At 46.3% G+C, this 19,632-nt stretch overlaps 1 protein-coding gene across 3 annotated transcripts in view; it reads left to right on the top strand.

Annotated features, from left to right (window-relative positions):
* The window catches only part of LOC118087288 (uncharacterized), a 40,788-nt gene that overhangs the window by 7,544 nt on the left and 13,612 nt on the right, over positions 1 to 19,632 (top strand). For all 3 annotated transcript variants that reach the window (XM_088671652.1, XM_060276196.2, XM_060276197.2), the window contains exons 2-9: positions 5,495 to 5,569; positions 7,707 to 7,756; positions 8,856 to 8,909; positions 12,902 to 13,052; positions 14,024 to 14,106; positions 15,376 to 15,519; positions 16,985 to 17,281; positions 18,436 to 18,593. In XM_088671652.1, coding sequence (XP_088527778.1) covers positions 5,495 to 5,569; positions 7,707 to 7,756; positions 8,856 to 8,909; positions 12,902 to 13,052; positions 14,024 to 14,106; positions 15,376 to 15,519; positions 16,985 to 17,281; positions 18,436 to 18,593 — 1,012 coding nt within the window. The remainder of the gene's footprint in view (positions 1 to 5,494; positions 5,570 to 7,706; positions 7,757 to 8,855; positions 8,910 to 12,901; positions 13,053 to 14,023; positions 14,107 to 15,375; positions 15,520 to 16,984; positions 17,282 to 18,435; positions 18,594 to 19,632) is intronic.

Below are 19,632 nucleotides of genomic sequence, written 5' to 3'. Positions count from 1 at the left end.
CAGAGGGCATTCTCCCTTCTCTCTCTTACACACACACATGCGCAAGAGGGAATGATTCTTCCCTAAGAGATTGTTCCATGGCTGGGTTTAATCCCCTTCTGTCAAACTCCCTTGACCATCATTGCCACATCTTAACAGGATGGCAACTGGCATGTGCCCCCTACCCCTGTGTGGCTCAGTGGCAGAGTGTCTGCTTTGCACACAGAAGGTCCCAGGTTCAATCCCCTCCCATCTGAAATCCTAAAGAGGTGCTGCCAGTCAGTGTAGACAACACTACTCTGAAAGAACCAAGGGTTTGACTCAATATAAGGCAGCTTCCGATGTTTCCTCGAATTTTGAATTGGTTCACTCCAGGGATGGATACATCACTCCCCCCCCTTTCCCCCCTGAGTGTGTAAATCAGCTCTTAGCTGGCTGGCAAAGTGTATTCTCCCCCTCTCTTCTTTAGAGATCACTTCCAAAATGGCAAACAGACAACAAGAAAGAGAGAGGAATGTTCTTAAATTCTGCGGAAAGCCTGCGGGAATGGTTATTTCTCCACGCTGAAGCCTGCTGGCACATCTGCCTTGCTGGAAACGTTAACAAAGAGAAGAAGCTCTCTCTGCAAGTTATTGCTCCTGGGGGATTTTTTAAAGAGGCGTTTTAGTAGCTGCTCGTAATGGCTGGATGGGACAGCAGCCAGCTCAGCTCATAGTTCTGCAGTTCTCTGCGTCTTGGAGTCTCCTGCCCCCTCCTCACAACCTTATTTTTGCTCTGTTCAGTCATCTGCGTTGGTGCCTAGAAAGACAGGGCAGTGTGGGATAGTAGTCAGAGCATGCATGGGGTGAAAACTTTGGTCCTCCAGATGTTGCTGTACTGCAACTCCCATCAGCCTTAGCTAGAATAGCCAATGCCCAGGGAAGATGGGAGTTGTGGTTCAGCAATAACTGGAGAGGCAAAGGTTCCTCGTACTTGGATTAGACCAGACATCCCCAAACTGTGGTCCTCCAGATGTTTTGGCCTACAACTCCCATGATCCCTAGCTAGCAGGACCAGTGGTCGGGGAAGATGGGAATTGTAGTCCAAAACATCTGGAGGGCCGAAGTTTGGGGGGTGCCCGGATTAGACTGTTGGACTTGGACCCAGGAGATCAGTCTCAGATCTCCAGTCCGCTGTTAAGGCCACCGGTATGGTGTGGGGCCCGTCACTGACTCTGAGCCTAGTCAACCTCACAGGGTGTTGTGATGATAAGAGGGTGATTCTGAGTATAGGGCTGCCATATGCCCAGGATTTCCCAGACATATCCAGGATTTGTCCATTGGAAGTAGCATCCGGACGGAATTTCCGAAAATCAGAAAACCTGGGCACATGGCAGCCGCCCATGTTGGAAGTGTTTAATTTTTTGGTGAATTTCCTTTAAAATAGCTTTAAAACTTTGCCCCAAAAAAGCTCAACAACATTTCCAGATTTTCACAAATATGGCAACCCTGTCTTGAGTAGGACTAGCATTGACTACCACCCCTAGCAATTGACAAAGCCCGTTGGGAATTGAGTCCAGCCCAATCTCCCTGCCTTGGATCTATCTATTACTGCCGTGATGGTGAATCGTGGACTGATAAATGTTGCTAGACTTCATTTCCCATCAGCCTCAGCCAACCTGGCCAGTAGTCAGGGATGGTGGAAGTTGTAGTCCAGAGGTCTGCAGCCAGAGAGGATGGGCTGTTTTTTTTATTTCTAATGGGTTTTGTAAATTTCCAAGTTTTGCATATTATTCAAGCCCCCTCCTCTTAACGTGTTTTCCGTTTGCAAGCTAATGTACACATCACTTATATTAGGGGAATAATACTTCCCAGCAGTCAAATCTTCATCCTTTTCCAGATAATTTTCCTACCACCAATGTCATATTCTTTATGCAATTTAAACCATGGTTTGGGGGACTTGTTAGGCCCAGAGGGTCAGATCTTTATCTCCCCATGCCATGGGCCAACTTTGTCATGATGATGCTGGCTGACTGAGAATTGGGCAGTACCCGCCTCCCTGTCAAAGTTGACGCCCCGGTGGGGTTGGTTAGTGAAGCACCACATAGGAAGATTGAACTTTCCACTCACGAGCTGATGAGCAGAGGGTTCAATCCTGCTGGCTCAAGGGGTCTGCTTCATTGGCACATTCAGCAGTATTGAACAGTGTTGTTGTTGTTGTTGTTTATACCCCGCCCATCTGGCTGGGTTTCCCCATCCACTCTGGGCAGCTCCCAACAAAATAATAATAATAGTGATAAAAGATCAAACATTAAAAACTTCCCTTCAGATGTCTTCTAAAAGTCAGATAGTTGTTTATTTCCTTGATATCTGATGGGAGGGCGTTCCACAGCCCCTCTGCCTGGTTCCCTGTAACCTCACTTCTCGCAGGGAGAGAACCGCCAGAAGGCCCCCTGATCTAGACCTCAGTGTCCGGGCTGAACAATGGGGATGGAGATGCTCCTTCAGGTATACTGGGCCGAGGCCGTTTAGGGCTTCAAAGGTCAGCACCAACACTTTGAATTGTGCTCGGAAACATACTGGGAGCCAATGTAAGTCTTTCAGGACCGGTGTTATATGGTCTCGGCGGCCGCTCTCAGTCACCAGTCTAGCTGCCGCATTCTGGATTAGTTGTAGTTTCTGGGTCACCTTCAAAGGTAGTCCCACGTAGAGCACATTGCAGTAGTCCAAGCGAGAGATACCTAGAGCATGCACCACTCTGGCGAGACAGTCTGCAGGCAGGTAGGGTCTCAGCCTGCGTACCAGATGGAGCTGGTAGACAGCCGCCCTGGACACAGAATTAACCTGCGCCTCCATGGACAGCTGTGAGTCCTAGATGACTCCCAGGCTGCGCACCTGGTCCTTCAGGGGCACAGTTACCCATTCAGGGCCAGGGAGTCCTCCACACTTGCCCACCCCAGCAGTATTGAACTCCACCCAGGGGATGCACAGGCAGGTGTGGTTTGGGAAAACTGGTCTCCAGGCTGGAGGTTTCCCACCCACTATCCTAGCCCAAAAAGCCACTGTCACCAAACTATTACGGTACCCTCCTCTTCTGCATTGGATTAGGATTCTGTTGCCGGAAAGATCATCTTGGATAAACTGGCTAGCCAAACAGACAATGTTATCGCTGTGCCTTTTCAAGATCTAGCCTAGAACTGCTCCACGACTTCTCAGCTTACACCCACCCCAGTTAAAAGCAAAAATATATTTTGGAGTTTCAGCCTTCCATGGAGAATATTTGGTAACAACAACCTCTTGCTGCTTTTCACCACCTGCGGTTACAGTGGGGAAATTTCAGGTGTAGCTGTGGATCCTGCCCACTAAGTTTTAATCTAGTCGAAGGGAGCGATGGGCTCAGACCTTTGCTTCTCCTAGTGTTCCTCTCTATCCTCATGGCTTCCTTCAGTCCAAGAGTCTTAACTCTAAACTAACAAGAGTGTTTGTTGCATCAAATATTCTAGAGGCCGAAATTTCTCACAATAGTTAATTCCTCAGAATTTCCTCCCCACGCCGACTGTTCAAAAATTCAACACCCTTTGCACATTTCACTGACCCCCACCCAAATGTCTGTGGCTCCTATTCTTTTTTAGCTGTACATAGAAGAGAATACTTTGAGGGGAAACCCTGGGAGTGATTTCGGCTTACCTTTAGAGTCTAACTATCTTTACATTGAAGGAGAGTTTGTGAGATCCAGAGAGGAGAGCGAAAGGCAGTGGTTATATCATGCGGACGGTTCGTTGGGCGTAAGAAATCTTTAGTGTGAGCTGGGATAAATTCCCAGAGGACTTGTTCATATCCTGTCACGTTGTGCCTGGCGAGACTCTGTGGTATGCGGCTCGAAATACATCCTCCTGTGCAAGGCAGGTCCGTTCTGAGGCACCTCTGAGGGGGCAGAAACAAATATATACTTCTCTCCTATTTGGGGCACAGATAGGCGGACAGACAGAAAAAGGACAGTGGTGATTCCCCACCCACAAATGCTAGAGGATGACATTACAGAAAGTGCCCACATGAAGTTGGTGGGATATGCATGTGTGGTGGAATGCAAAAAAGCCACAGAATTTGGCTGCAATAAAGGCAAGCTTCCTGAGAATCTCAGCTTCCACGTTGTTATAAACGGAACAGGTTCCTAGTCCTTAGTGTACTGCTGCTTCTGCTTTGAGCCTGCCCTTCGTACCACCTGTTCACTTCAGTCATGTATATATGCCTTCCCCAGTCCAGTTTTGCAACCCAAAATAAGCATCTCCCTCGTTGCCACTTTGAACTCCATGTAACTTGGTCCAAAACAGAGCTCTGTGTCTTATCTCTTAGACCCAAAAATCCATCAAGGCTTCATCAGAAGGCCAGATCCTCGGGCTTGGCATTCCCCCTCGCCACCAGAAAGCCCACTGCTCGGTAGGGTTCCAAGTGCCTTTAAAAGTGCATTAAAAGTCATTGTTAAACATCCACGGAGGTTGAAAGGGATGCCTGGGGGTCCTTTTCACTTAGCAGCGAGAAATCAACTGGAGCCTTGCACTTGTTCTTTCTTGATCAAAGAAAGAAAGAAAAAAGGAGAGGGAGAGAGAAAGAACTCATCTGTCACATCAAATGCTGATTTTAAACTATTTTTGTTCATTTTTTGCCCTCCCTTCCTCTGGCAAGCTAGGTTTGGCTTGTTTGCCTCCATCGTGCTGAGTGCTCTTGTATTTACTGGGCCTCTGGCTGTGATTCTTTTGGGGTGGGGGTGGGGGGCAGAGGGACACACAATGTACTTGCCTTGAGACATCTATGACCTGAAAGAATGCCGTTTTTACTTGGATGTGTGGTGAGCAACTCTTATTCCTCCCCTCCCTCCCCTCTTTATATGAATAGATAAAGTAGTGTATTGTTTCGCTCTTTCTTTGAATGCCAGGAAGATCAGGGCAGCCTTTGAATATGGGGACCCTCCAGAATGACCCTGTACCCTAGTGTGTTGGTTGCAATGTGTCGTAGCCACAACCATAGTGCATCAGCGGTTGATTTATACCAGGCCATCTGCACGTCATTCTGCTCTATTACCGTAGTTGTTCTGCTGTGTTCCCAGTATTACCACATGATTGTAGTCCAGAGGGGCAACTTTAGAGCTATAGTGCAAAAAAATTGGGATGGAAAAATAAAACAAGGAACATTTATGGTGTACAACGTTTACAGACGAGAAGCGAAGGGAAGGTTATCCACGCCACGCAAAAATACGGTTCCGATATCCCAGTGAGGTGTCAAATACCTAGTGAACAAACAACCGTTTAAAATATATAGTAGACAAAGCAGGGGAAATGGCAGGATAAATAACACAGAGACACCAAGCAGGCTTGTTCCATTTGCACCCTTTATGCTGGCAACCTGAGCTTGGCACAGAACCCAGGTTTATTTACAGTATTCGTTTTTAAATCCTCGCCTGAAAATCACTTGGGTAGAGTGTTAAGAAGTTTTGCTGCTTCCTATTTGCTTTTATTTCCTTCTCCTTCTCTCCCCCTCAGTTGTTTATGAACACAGATCACGGCTAGAACGATCCTTGCAGAAAGAACGAGGGGAACACAAGAAAACAAAAGAAGGTAAGGTTGTGGGTTTTTTTTTTGCCTGAGATAAATTCGAAGAGGCGTTTGCTCAAAACAGCAGAATACGCTGCTTTGGAAAGGGCCTTTTTGGTGGCTGCTCCCAAATGTTGGAACTCCTCCCTCAGGATGCTAGATTGGCTCCCTCCTCCTTGTCTTTCCGCCGGCAGGTGAAGACTCTTCTTGTTCCAACAGGCTTTGGGGGACCTACCTGCTTTTAATGAAAGGCTTGGCACTGTTTTTATTGTAATTACCAGTATGGTTCTAATAGATTAGAGAGAGTGTGTGTGTTAATTCAATCAATGCTTAATTATTTTTAAGTGAAGATCTGAAAAAAAATGTTGAGGGTTTTTTTGGGAACAAAATTACATTTCCCGGACATATGGCAGCCCTAGTAAAAGGGATGCTGTAGCACTAAGCTATGAGCCTCGTCAGGAACTTGGAAGCTGCTCCATGCTCCCCATGCTGAGTCTGACCATTGTCCCATGCTAAAGTCTCCTCCTGTCCTGTATAATACAGGATTATCCCGTATTTCAATGTAAAATGCTGTGTCCTATATTGATTCAGTACAGGAGGCAGTTTGTCCTGTACCTGTATTTCTGTTTTGCTGATTCTCTCTCCCATACCCTCCAACACTTCAAAGCCAAATTCGGGACGCCGTCTTGCTGTATTTTACCATGAAAGGAAGGTGGCCATTTTGGTTGCCATGAGTACCTCTCTTCCCCAGTCCATAGGGTTGCCAGACTCAATAGAGGACAGGACTTCTGTGCCTTTAATTGCCCTGCTCTCTTTTGAGTCTGGAAACCTTAAAGAGAAACCAGCAGACCCTTTGCTTGGAAATTAAACAAAGGGTCTGCTGGTTCCTCTTTAAGGTTTCCAGACTCAAAAGAGAGCAGGGCAATTAAAGGCACAGAAGTCCTGTCCTCTATTGAGTCTGGCAACCCTACCAGTCCAAAAAAGTACTTTTTCACACACACAGCACCCACAAATGCATGTTTGGGGGCAATGCATGAAATTGCAGCCCTGGAAAAAAAGCACTTTGGGGGGAGGGGGAATTTCACTGCGAAATCGTGTGAGATCGTGGCAACCAAAATGGCCACCGTGCTCTCGCAATAAAAAATGGGATGTCCTGATCTGGGACACTTAACGGGGTATGCAGTTCCCCCACCCTGTTGTGTATTTTGCCAGACCAAAGTTGGCAACCTATCTAGCTCAGTATTGTCCACACAGACAGGCGGCAGGGTGTCGGACAGCAGACATTCCTTACTTGGAGGTGGCAGGAATCGAACCTGGGACCTGCTGTGTGCAATGCAGAGGCTGCCTCACTGAGCTACCATCATTTCCCTTGTTGCATCCCTCGTTCCCAAACCTCCGGGGTTTTGTGCTGGTGCCCCAGCGCTTAGCCACATCGCCCCGCTAGAAAAGAAATAAGCATTTATTAAAAGGCTGGCTCGACTCTTGTGTCTCGGAGCTTTTGCAAAAGATCAATATAGCAGTTGTTCTACTTGGAAGCATTTATGAGCAGGCTGCAAGTGATCTCTAATCATCTTGGATAAAGATGTGGCCTTCTGTGCCATGTGCGCTGGGTGGCTAATCGCCACTTGACGATTGGAGAAGAAGTTGCGAAGGAGTTTTGGTTGTAATTGAGGGGTTTTAGACAGCAGCGATGGGGAATCTTGTATTAGAACTCCCAGCATCCCAGGGTATCAGTCATGCTGAATTATACAGCATTGTATGGTATTCTTCTTCTTCTTAGACTAGAATCCCAACATCCCTGACCATCGGCTAGGCTGCCTAATATATATGTGTGTTCGTTCCGTGTGTGAGTACAAACAATTGTTGTTATTGTCAGCAACACAGAGTGTTTCCACTGGTGCTCCTTTCAGACACGGGTTTCACTTTGAATTCTTTTCTGAAATACAATGGAGGATAGGCTTCTGCGTTTTTAAACTTTGGATTTCTAGTTAGTTGCTTTTCCAGGGATTTCTTTAAAAAAAATAAAAATAATGGTGGGCACATTCCTTCCTATTAGGTTCACAGGCTTTCAAACAGCTTCCTTCTTCAAATGTAAACCAGATTCTAGTAAATTCCGTCTCACTAATTTCCCTGGTTGTTCTCCCTCCCAACCCCCTCTTAGATTTTTTAGTCTACAAGTTAGAAGCTCAAGAAGCCCTCAACAAAGAAAAGGTGGGTGAAATTAGATTCCTCTGTGGGTGTGAGAGGGAGGTGGGGTGGGGAGGGGTAGAAGGGGATGAGAGGCAGGGAAAGGGAGGGAGGGAGGGGTAAAAGGGGGGAGGGAGAGGGAAGGGAAGAGAGAGGAGAAGGGAGAGACAGGGTGGAGACAGAAGGGATGAGAGAGGGTTGGGGAATATGAGAGGGAGGGGTGAAAGGGTAGGGGAAGGGGCACACACATACAAAGGAAAAATATCCTTTATCAATATGATCGATCCTTTAAAAATAATATTTACTATCCTTTATTAATAATATTCACTCTACATGGTTTTTCGTTGCACTGGATGAAACCCGTGTGTGTGTGTGTGTGTGTGTGTGTGTTGTGTACATACATGCATATAAAATTAAATTTTCTGATTTACATTTCAAAATATTCATTTAAACAACCTTAAATCAATGACTTCCCTTCTTCTCTTTCCGTGGTTCATTTTGCATGCCACACATCCCTGCATATTTTACATGAACCAAGCCATTCAGTAAACCATTGTTTACATCCATCAGAACTTATTGACACGGTTGAATTTATCTTAATGCTACCAGCATTTTTAAATGAACACAATTTCCACCCATTTATTCAGTCAACCCTCAAATCTAATAATGGAGGACAAAATTTAAATTCTCCACATCGTAACCTCCATCCCCCCCCAATCGTTCCTTGCAACAATATGCCCAGTGTTATTTTTCCAGGAAAAAAATTGTGCCGGAACTTGCCCTGAACACCCCCCTAGTTCTCTTAGAATGGCCATGGTTCCCACCTGAGAGGAACAAAGTTCCGGCAAGTTCCGGCTGGGGGAAAAAGCCCAGGTTATGCCACTGCAGCTGGCCTTGCTTCGTCACAGCTCCCTTGTCACCAAAGACCTAGACGAAGTGGTGGGTTTTTAATTGACACCTCAGACTAGACAGAATAGGAGCCGGTCACTCTTTGAGGAGGGGAGAGAGAGTGTTCTGCAGCTGGTGTGCCACCACCAAGAAGACCACCACCATTGTGCTGGGTAATACCCGCTTTCGGTCATTTTGGTTACTGACAGTTGCGCTTGTCCCTTTTTCCTTGCAGCAAGATTCTATGAACAGATATGGAGCCCTGAGCTCGCAGCATAAGATCCTGAAGGTAAACGGACCCTGCTTCTTTTTGGCACAGGAATCTCGGCCATTTTTAGGGATGGGGGAACCTGCCTCCCTCCAGACGACAACTCTAAGCATTGCATTCCCATCCTCCTCTCTAATACTACTACTACTAATAGTAATGGCGTATGGTGGAAGCATCACAGAACGATGTGGAATGTTGTCTGGATGGTCTGGTATTAATCCACCATTATTGTGTAAATGGCATGTGGCAGAATTTATCCACTCAAAAAAAACCCAACCCAATCTAGAGTGGTCCCTACATACTCTGGGGAAGGTGTCCAGAACGACTGCTTTAGAAACTGGCCCTAACATTTGTACGCAAAGGTCTCACTATCCAAACACGACATGTTCTCAGGAAGTTATTTGTTAGGCTCGCGTCTGCTTAATGAGTCCCCGATTTACATTGATTCCTATGGGGAATTTTTAAATGCGTTTCCAGACACAGAATTTTGGGAGTTGTAGGCCAAAACATCTGGAGGGCCACAGTTTGGAGCGTGCCTGGTCCAGTCTCTCCTGCTTCCTCCCTTCTAAGTCTACAATTATATAATTCAGTGCCTACTTATGTGTTTGTTTAGGCAGGGCTATCCAGGCCTGTAAAAGTTACATATATGTATTTATTTTAGCTACTGTTGATCTTTTGGATGTTTGAAAATACATTTTTTATTTTACTTTTACTTACTTTTTATTTTACTTTTTTTACTTTTTATTTTACATTTTTTATTTTACTTTTTAAATCAAAAATATTAATGTTTCACGTGATATTTTTGATAAACAGCTTGGAGCTTTTCTTACATTGTGTGGCACACACACACAAAATATAGTTTAAATAAACTTCAATGGGTCTATTTTGAGTAGTATTGGATGCAAGCCTTAGATTCTGTGGGATAAACGATGTCCCCGTTGTGGCTATTGGTACACATTTACCAGGATTTATTATTGTTTAGCAGGATTTATTATTGTTGTTAAATTTTGTTAATTTATAATTTTATTGTTTTATCTTTTTTGTAAGCCACTTTTTTATATAAAAGCACTGTATAAGTTTTAAATAAATAATAAAAACAAAAATCAACGAAATCTTCTAAGTGGTTCACACAAAAGCATATAAAAGACTCATTTAAAAATACTGATAAAATAGAAACTTTAAAAACAAACATTAAAAAAATCTGTTGAATGGACAAAATCTCAGTGAAACTCCAATCATGAACATTTCCCAATGTTCTAGTTACAGGTAGGTAGCCATGTTGGTCTGATGTAGTCGAAACAAAATAAAAAAATTCCTTCCAACAGCACCTTAAAGACCAGCTAAGTTTTTTATTTTGGTATGAGCTTTCGTGTGCATGCACACGAAAGCTCATACCAAAATAAAAAACTTAGCTGGTCTTTAAGGTGCTGCTGGAAGGAATTTTTTAATTTTATTTCCCAATGGGTTTTTTTAAACACACACACACAGTTTAAAAAGCCTGAGAGAGGGAGAGGTGGAATAAAGTCTGTCTTTGTTAGTTTCCTTCTGGGTCACTTAACCCAGATTTGTTATGCTTTCACTGTTAATAGATTCTGAGTACACACTCTTTAATCTGGACTTTTACAGCACATTAATTGGCTACAGGGATTCCAGTTTTTCTTTTCTTTTTTTTAAAAAAAGTAACCAATGCAAGACTGAAGGTGGTGGTGGTGATTTTTTTACCTGCCCTTCCTTGCAAAGTCCCAGGGAGGATTGCAACAATATAAAAATACAATATTAAGATGAGTTAAAACAAAAGAGTATCATCATCATCAACATCATCATTATTATTGCTTTGCTTTATTGGTCGCCCTCCAAACCACTGCCTCAAGGCGATTTACCTGTAACAAAGCTAAAAACACAAAAGCAGCAAATATGTTTAAAGCAAGACTGACAAGTGGAAAATCGTGGCAAAGACCCCATTATTCAGCTGGGGAATACTTTGATTGTTTCTGGGAAGCACACATAGCTCAGCCTTTCTTTCTATGACTGAACCGAGAACCCCCATGTGAGTTTATAGCTCTGTCTTTCTCCGCCCTTTCCCAAGCTAGGGACCTCTAAAAAACACCGGGGAAACCCTTTCGCACGGTGCCACTGACCCAGAATTCACCTCCTTCCGTGTTCCCATAGTAACTTGCAGCGATCGTGCTCTGCTTGGCTTGGCAGCACCAATTATATATGTAGATCGATGGGTGCTCAGGTGAACCCCTGGCCCCTTATAGACAATAGCTAATTCTTCACAGCCACCCCAGTTTTTGAAGCTAGATGGGCAGGGTTGGTTAGAGGGAATGCTTGGGGGAAGAGAAGGGAAGAAGTGGTGGCAGTGGGAAGGAACTGCTGTCTTCCAATGCAGCCACATCACTGAGTCTTGCCGAATGGTCCCAGTTGTTTGGATGACGGTACAGTATGTCTTCCTGACCTGGGAATAAGCCTTGTTAAGCTCCGTGGAGTCTGGGGAGAAAACCGGCATAGGGCCGTACTATAAAAGTTTGCTCTCATTGGTACAAACGAAGCTCCCACTACAGTTAATCAACTTGAATCTATCAGTCAATTAATTTTAAAAGCTGCTGCTGCTGAGAAGGCTATCAGCCAGTTAAAAACAACTGATTGGTGAAGTGATTGAATCTGAATAAATCACTATACAGCTTTAAGCCCTAATCCAGGGGTCAGCAATCTTTTTCAGCCATGGACCAGTCCACCATACCGCAGACCATGTGGTTGGCCAGACTATTTCTTGGGGGGGGGGATGAATGAATTCCTATGCCCCACAAATAACCCAGAGATGCATTTTAAATAAAAGGACACATTCTATTCATGTAAAAATACGCTGATTCCCAGACCGTCCTCTGGCTGGATTTAGAAGGCAATTGGGCTGGATCCAGCCCCCGGGCCTTAGGTTGCCTACCCCTGCCCTAATGTGATTAGAGAGCCTTTGGAGGTGAAATTAGAAACGTACAATACAAGTGGGAGCTGCCACAAAATGTTGCAGCATGGAGTATTCCAGTTCAGGACACTACATTCCATTCCGGCCTTTCCTGATTTCCTTTTATTTTCTCTTGCCACCTGCCTGTCAGCCTTCAGTGGCCACTGACCCCGCTCACTCCTTACCAGATATGAGTCCCCACAACCCTTGGGGTTTCTTCCAAACCTAAGGATTCCTAACTTTTATGTATATACTAGCTGGCCCTGCCACGCGTTTCTGTGCCTCAGTCTGTTAAATAGAGCCTCAGAGTCCCCCTTCAGACTCCCCTGACCTTCAAAGTCCCCCTGTTTTAAGCGTGTTCTGTTTACACAGGCCCATCCCTGTGACTCCCCCATCCTGTCCCGACCCATGACCTATCCCACCCCCTCCTCCCCCCATCCCCCACCCAGGCGAGCCCCCACCTCCACTCGGCCCAGTCTGGAAAGCCAAGCCGACATGCTGTGGAGAGGGAAGTTTTCCTAGGTGCAGTACCAGTGTAGCTGTCGCTAGAGGGCGCTGTTTTGCAACCTCTCCTGTGCTCCCAGCATGCACTTTCATCTGATTTGTGAGTTCTGGAACACGTGGTTTTTGGGGTTTTACCTGGCCCAGGTGTGACATCTGTCTTGAAAACGGTATGGGGTCACTCACATAGTCACATTTGACTTTGTGTCAAAATTTGAACGCAATCGGTCAAGCGGTTTTGTTGAACATTGGAGACGAACCAACATACCCAGTCAACATTTATATATATATAGATGGCATGGATGGTACCATTTTGACTGTATGAGTGCTTTGAGAGTTCTGTTTACAGTCAAGTGGCACGTACATTTTATGAAACCAACCAACCATTGGCACTCATTTCTGAACCCTGTAGACAGAGCGACTGATTCCTTGTTAGTAATTTGGAAAGGTTCTGAATGGGGGAAGAGAAAACTTGAGTGTGTCACACTGTCTCTTGCACCGCCGCTCCTGCCCTGCCTCATTTCTAATTTTTATTTTTCCTTTGGATTAGAATCAGCATGAAGATGTCAAGAAGCAGCTTCTCGACCTGCAGATGCAACACAATGGGCTGAAACTGGAACACCGCAAGATAACAGAGACCCACAACCAGAAATACTCCCAGCTGCAGAGGGAGAAGGAAAGCGAGGTGGGAGGTTTGCAAGGTGAGTGCGGGATATTGCATTCGCAGAGAGGATGGGAGAAGTCAGCAGTAGATATTTGGGTATCCTCCTTTGACTCCAGAGATAGGGTCATCCACCCACTCGCCCCGTCACCCCTTTCCCTTCACCAGGGGTCATCTTCAGGCGCCACACAATAGTCCGTTAATGTGGTAGCACGTACACTTTGGTACTCCCTGCCCATTGACACCTGGCATGTTCTTTCATTGTATTCTGCATTGGGCAGGACTGGATGACCTCTTGCAACTTCAGTTTCTAAGGCAGCTACAGCCGTTCTCGGATCAGGAAAGCTTGACCACGGTTGTCCATGCCTTGGTGACCTCACATGCTGGAGTACTGCAATGCACTCTGCGTAGGGCTATCCCTGATCTGGTTGCAGTCGGTGCAGAAGGTGACGGCTAGAGGTCGCTTGTGAGAGTTGCATATAATGCCTTGGTTACAGAACTCACGCTGGGTGACCTTTTGCTGCTGGGCCAAATTCAAGGTGTTAGTACTAACATGCGAGTTCCTATTTAGCTCAGGGCCACCTTGCTTGAGAGACCACCTTATTGTTTATACACACAGTAGCTGCGGGAGCTTCTCCAGCAAGTTCCAATAGCCTCCAAAGCCCGCTCTGGAGTAAGGGAGCAGGACTTTTAGCTGACCTTGTTCTACAGAATAGCGTCCTTGTCAAAATACAACCGATGTCCACTCTCTGCACTTTTTTGCTCCAGCAGGCTCTCCCGGCTGAATAAACGAGTCTTTGCCACAAGTGTCCATCTGTTAGGATTTTCCTTTAAAATGTACCTGTTGCTTTTGTTGCTTTTAGCTATTTTATGTGTAAATCGCCTTGCGAAGGTGATTGATAAACCAACTGCCATAATTGCAACTCTGCAATTAGCTTGGAAACCTAAATATTGTTATTTAACTGGAGCAACATGCAATTATTGTCATTTATCTCCCCCCCCCCCCCGCAGACACAGTTTACAAGCTCAGGGAGGAGAGCAAGTTGCTTCGCAAAGCCCACCAGGATGTTCACTCGCAGCTTCTCAGTGCTCAGGTAGGCTCTGGGGGTGGGCAGTGCGGTGCAGTGGTTAGAGCACTGGACCAGGATGTGAGCAGGGAGGGTTCAAATCCCCACTTGGCCATGAAGCTCAGTGAGTAAACTTGAACTGCTCACTGTCTCACTCTAACCTACCTCACTGGGCCGTTGGGAGTATAAAATAGGGAGCGAGAAAGCAACACACACCATCTTGCTACCCTTGGAGGAAAAGCTGGGATATAGATGGAATATACATATTCACTCAGTGATTCATAGCGCTCAGCCACAGTGGCCTCCTTGACATTACAGCCTCTTTCGTTGTGAAGACGGTGCCCCATCTTTTGGAATTTTTTCGAGGGTGAAGTGTTCATACAAGTTACCGGTGATTGTAAACAGCCCACTTCCCCCTTTTTTCCTGATGGCACAAGGGGAAAAAATTGGGGAGAGGGGCAGAGAAGAGGCAAAGTACAGGTGAAACTCGGAAAATTAGAATATCATCGAAAAGTGCATTTATTTCAGTAATGCAACTTAAAAGGTGAAACCAATACTGTATATGAGATACAGTATGACATGCAAAGCAAGATATGTCAAGCCTTTATTTGTTGTGTTGTTGTTTAGTTGTTTAGTCGTGTCCAACTCTTCGTGACCCCATGGACCATAGCACGCCAGGCACTCCTGTCTTCCACTGCCTCCCGCAGTTTGGTCAAACTCATGTTTGTAGCTTCAAGTCCAGCTATCTCGTCCTCTGTCGTCCCCTTCTCCTTGTTTGTTGTAATTGTAATTATTTGTCATTAGGTGGGTCAATTATAAATGGCATGTAATTAATGAAATATAATAGCGATGTTTATTTTTGTATTATTGTAACTATTTGTTTTATTACTGTGGAATTTCCAAAAGAAAGCATTTGTAAAAATTAAAAGAAAAATAATAAATAATAAGTTGCATTACTGAAATAAATGCACTTTTCGACAATATTCAAATTTTCCAAGTTTCACCTGTATATACAGGTGTTCAGAAATGTGGGGGTCAAAGGAGGCATGACCTCTCTGTTTATGGGGTGCATGCCTTCCTTCCCCCATGCCCCCCATCCCCACTGCTGATCAGCATCTTGTGAAGATGATGAATTGAATAGGGAGCTGTCCAGGGTCCTGATTCCTGCTTTGATAGACCTGCCCAGAAGAGCCTTTGCTGAAAACGTCCTCGCTGGAGAGAAACGGATGGTCTCTTCTGCCCAAAAGCAATTGTTCTAACTCCTTTGGGGCCCTTTCTTCTCTGGTCTGCCTCCAGGTCCAGATGGAAGAGTTCAGGCAGCTCAAGGAGACCCTTCAAAAGATGCCGAGCTTTAAGGAAGTGGTTGGGGCCAAAGCACAGCTGAAGAATGAGCAGCCCCCGGGACCAGGACTTGGCATGTTGCAGATTGTTAGGCCAAAGGTAGGATGTCTGGATGTCCCTCTCCCTCCTCTCTCACTCTCCAAACCTTAGACCAGGCATCCCCAAACTTCGGCCCTCCAGATGTTTTGAACTACAATTCCCACCTTCCCTGACCACTGGTCCTGTTAGCTCGGGATCATGGGAGTTGTAGGCCAAAACATCTGGAGGGCCACAGTTTGGGGATGTCCACCTTAGACCCAGAGGAAAGAGCTTCACACTCAAGTAGGGTAGTAGTAATAATAATAATTTTAATAATAATAATTAATAATTAATAATAATAATAATAAATATATTTATACCCTGCCCATCTGGCTGGGTTTCCCCAGACACTCTGGGCAGCTCCCAACAGAATATTAAAAACACGATCAAACATTGAAAACTTCCCTAAACAGGGTTGCCTTCAGACATCTTCTAAAAGTCAGATAGTTGTTTATTTCCTTGACATCTGATGGGAGGGCGTTCCACAGCCCCTCTGCCTAGTTCCCTGTAAACTCACTTCTCACAGTCAGGGTACTGCCAGAAGGCCCTCGGCGCTGGACCTCAGTGTCCGGTCAGAATGATGGGGGTGGCAATGCTCCTTCAGGTATACTGGGCTGAGGCCATTTAGGACTTTAAAGGTCAGCACCAACACTTTGAATTGTGCTCAGAAACATACTGGGAGCCAATGTAGACCTTGCAGGACCGGTGTGATATGGTCTCGGTGGCCACTCCCTAGTCGCATTCTGCCGCATTCTGGATTAGTTGTAGTTTCCGGGTCACCTTCTAAGGTAGCCCCATGTAGAGTGCGTTGCAGTAGTCCAAGTGGGTAAATGTGGCCCTCGAGGCCTCTCTGCCTGGCCCTCGAGACCCTCTCCAGGCGACACCTCCTCTCTGCAGGCCACACCTGCCTTTGCTGGTCTGGAATGTGCTCTTGCACTCATTCTGTGTCTTGCTTGTCTGCATGAATAGGGGTGGAAGAGTGTTTGTAGAAACAGAGCTACTGTAGAGAGGTGACATTCAGATTAGTTGACTTGCCTGCAGCTGGCAAGTGGCCCCTGGAAGGGAGTGTGCTCCTCAGGTTCCCCACCCCTGCCGTTTACCAATATCAAACTCATTCACCGAGGGTGGATTCTCATGTAGGCAGACTGGCACTATGCAAATGCCATAGGGAGATACCGTAGTATCCGCAGGCCTAGAGGAATCCCAATTTTTGAATTGTCATCGTTATTATCTCTGGGAATGGGGTGTCAAAAGGGAAAATGCCCAGCGAAGGCAGAGCATGCTCAGTGAGCATGGAATGCTGAAAAAACCAAGGAAGGGGAACGGAATGGCATGTTCTAGATAAGGGCACGACTCACAGACTGGCAGAAAGCACTCCATAATGCAACATTTTGTTGCAGGTCCCACTTGTTCTGGATGAAGTGCAGTTTCTGGGGAACCTCTTCCTGTCTAAGCTTGTCTTTCCTGGGCTTTTTCCTCCATCTAGGCCTCACTAGGCAATGAAGCAAAACCACCCCTGAGTCCCGTGGGGCAAGCTGCAGTTCCAGCAGGGAGTTCTCCTGTTGCTCCGGCCTCTAGCGTCAAACAGCAGGGAGAAGCAATCTTGCATGAAGGCCAGGCTTCACAAGGCAACGGCAGGCCTCAGGGCAACGTGCCATTTGGCCAGGTGGCCCCGCCCCACGAAGCCCACCTGGCGCCTCCGGCCTGGCCTCAGGCGGGGCAAAGGGACAACCCTATAGTCCGCTTCACGAGGATGGTGAATAGCGTGCAGAATGGGAACCAGGTAAGAATACTCAGTTGCCTCCAGCTCAGTTCTACTCAAGAGTGGACCCCATTGAAATCAACAGACTTCATATCTGTTTACTCTGATGGGTTTGCTCTGAGTAGGACTACCCAATAATAGTGCTACTTTGTAGGTCCAGGGTGGTGCAGTGGTTAGAGCGTTGGGCTAGGAATTGGTTCAGCCAAATTCAAATCCTCCACTCAGGTGCTGGGTGACCTTGGGCCAGTCCCTGTCTCTCTGCTTAACCTACCTTGCAGGGTTGTTGTGAGGATAAAATGGGAAGAGGGAGAATCACAAATACCACCTTAAGCTCCTTGGTGGGAAAAGATGGGCTATAAATGGAATGAATGAATCAATATTTAGGCTCAGCGTACCCATTCTGCTGGGGGAGAATTGGGACTAGTCCACATGACAGTTTATAGTGGACTTACGGCTGCTCATTCATGCATTTTTTTAAATGCAACATTCACACAATGCTGTCTTCATCAAAGCACCGCCCCATATTATCCCCCTTCAACTTTCCAATTTGCATTGATTGAGAGCATTTGTACCCCAAAGCTTCCCGAGAGGCTTACATGTAATCCATTTGAAGCAAGGCAGTCCCTGCTCGCAGACTTAGCAATCTAAAAACAACAACACCCACGAAACTCAAGGTAAAAGGGACAGGGAGCAAAGAGGGAAGAAGCAAACTCAGGCACTAACTCTTAAACAGTAGTTCTTATGGCAGCTGGTGTACAAACAGTCAAGGCTAGAAGGTGGCTTGATGGAGCTGGTTATTGTCAAAGCTGCTGGAACGAACCCTGCTTCCCATATCTCCCACTCTGGCAGTGTGATTTTCTATGGAAAATCCATTAAGGAAAAAGAAGGGAGGAAACAACCCATAGGAAATGGTAAATCTGGAATAAAATCTGAGGTGAAAAGATATGCCTTTAAAAGCAGCCTAGGAATCAGCCAGCGATGCTTGTTTTGGCGTTCAGGAATAGCCCCGAATCCACAGTGAATTGTTATGTGGAAGTGTCCTTTCTCCCCTCAAAATATTCTTCCACTGGGTCTCCCCAGGCCTAGTCATCGCATTCTAGCCACTCTACCACACTGTCTCTCCAGTTCTGTTTTAAGGGTATGTGTCCCCCTGTCGCTTTTTTTTTCCTCGGTAGGATCAAAAAGCTGCTCAGAGCATGCCGGGGGAGAGTGAGGAAAACGTTCATTCTGAAGCCATGGCAAACAGCTTCAGACTCGATCCCGCCTCAGAGGAAGCCCAGGATGTGAAAAAGCAGCCCTCTGTGGGGAGCCAGCGGGATCACGCCGTGCAGAGGTTTGTAGCCTTTGTGGGTTGGGGTTCACGGTCACACCCCCTGTCAGGACTGAGCCAGCAGTAAACCACACAGTGCAAGTTGGACTTAACTCTTTATCAGCAAGAACATGATCGACACAGGAGTGTCAGGCCTAATGAGCACAGCTCATCCCTGGTAGGTCTTCCTCCATGAATCCGTTGCTGAGACTGAAAGTCCCCGCCTCCCCACAGCTGCCTAAGTCCCTTCCTCCGCAGGGTTTCCCCCACAAGCAATCAGAGACTGTGCCTATGTGTCGCCAGTCTCTCCTCCACCCATTTCATGCCTCTTCTAGTTCTGGGAGATCAGAGGGGAGGGGAGCTTGTCGCAGCAGGAGCGGGAGACACTCATGACTCTTCTCTAGCCTGACTCATCTCTGCCTCTTGGCCTCTCTCCTCCCGCCCCCCTGCTTCAGCTTCTGACTCTGATTTTGGACTTCCCTCTGCCACGGACTCTCCCAGCTCCCAAAGTCCTGTTACCTCTTCAGCTTCCGACACCACCTCTCCCCAGTCATCTCCCTCTGACAACTCATCGTTGTCCTACCACCAATCCCTGAGCTCTGAGCCTTCTTCCGTTGGGCGTTCCCCAGCTGGTTCCTCCCACCATTCCTCTGTGTCCAACCAGTCCAAGACATCATCCTTAAGAAGTCTTACCGGATCAGGTCGATAAGCCAACTACTCCAGGATCCTGTTCTCACAGTGGCCTACTAGGTGGCAATGGGAAGCCCTCGAGCAGGATTTGAGTGCAACTGCGAATGTTGCACTCCTGCATTTTCCAGCAGCTAGTATTCAAAAACTTTCTGCCTCTGTCCTTGAAGGCAGAGTAGAGCCATGATGGCTAGTAACCACTGCTAGCCTTATCCTTTGTGAATTTGCATAATTTTCTTTTAAAGCCATCCAGGTTGGTGGCCGTCGCTGCCTTCCATTGGAATGAATCCCAGAACTGAACTTGCACACTGTGTGAAAAGCTCTTTGTCTATCCTGAATCTTCCAACCTTCCGTTTAATTGGCTGTTCACCTCTTC

Source organism: Zootoca vivipara, chromosome 6 (assembly GCF_965207765.1).
Source record: "Zootoca vivipara chromosome 6, rZooViv2.hap1.1, whole genome shotgun sequence".
NCBI lineage: Eukaryota > Metazoa > Chordata > Lepidosauria > Squamata > Lacertidae > Zootoca > Zootoca vivipara.
Note: the sequence above shows the minus strand (reverse complement) of the source record. Positions and strands in the feature narration are given on the sequence as shown.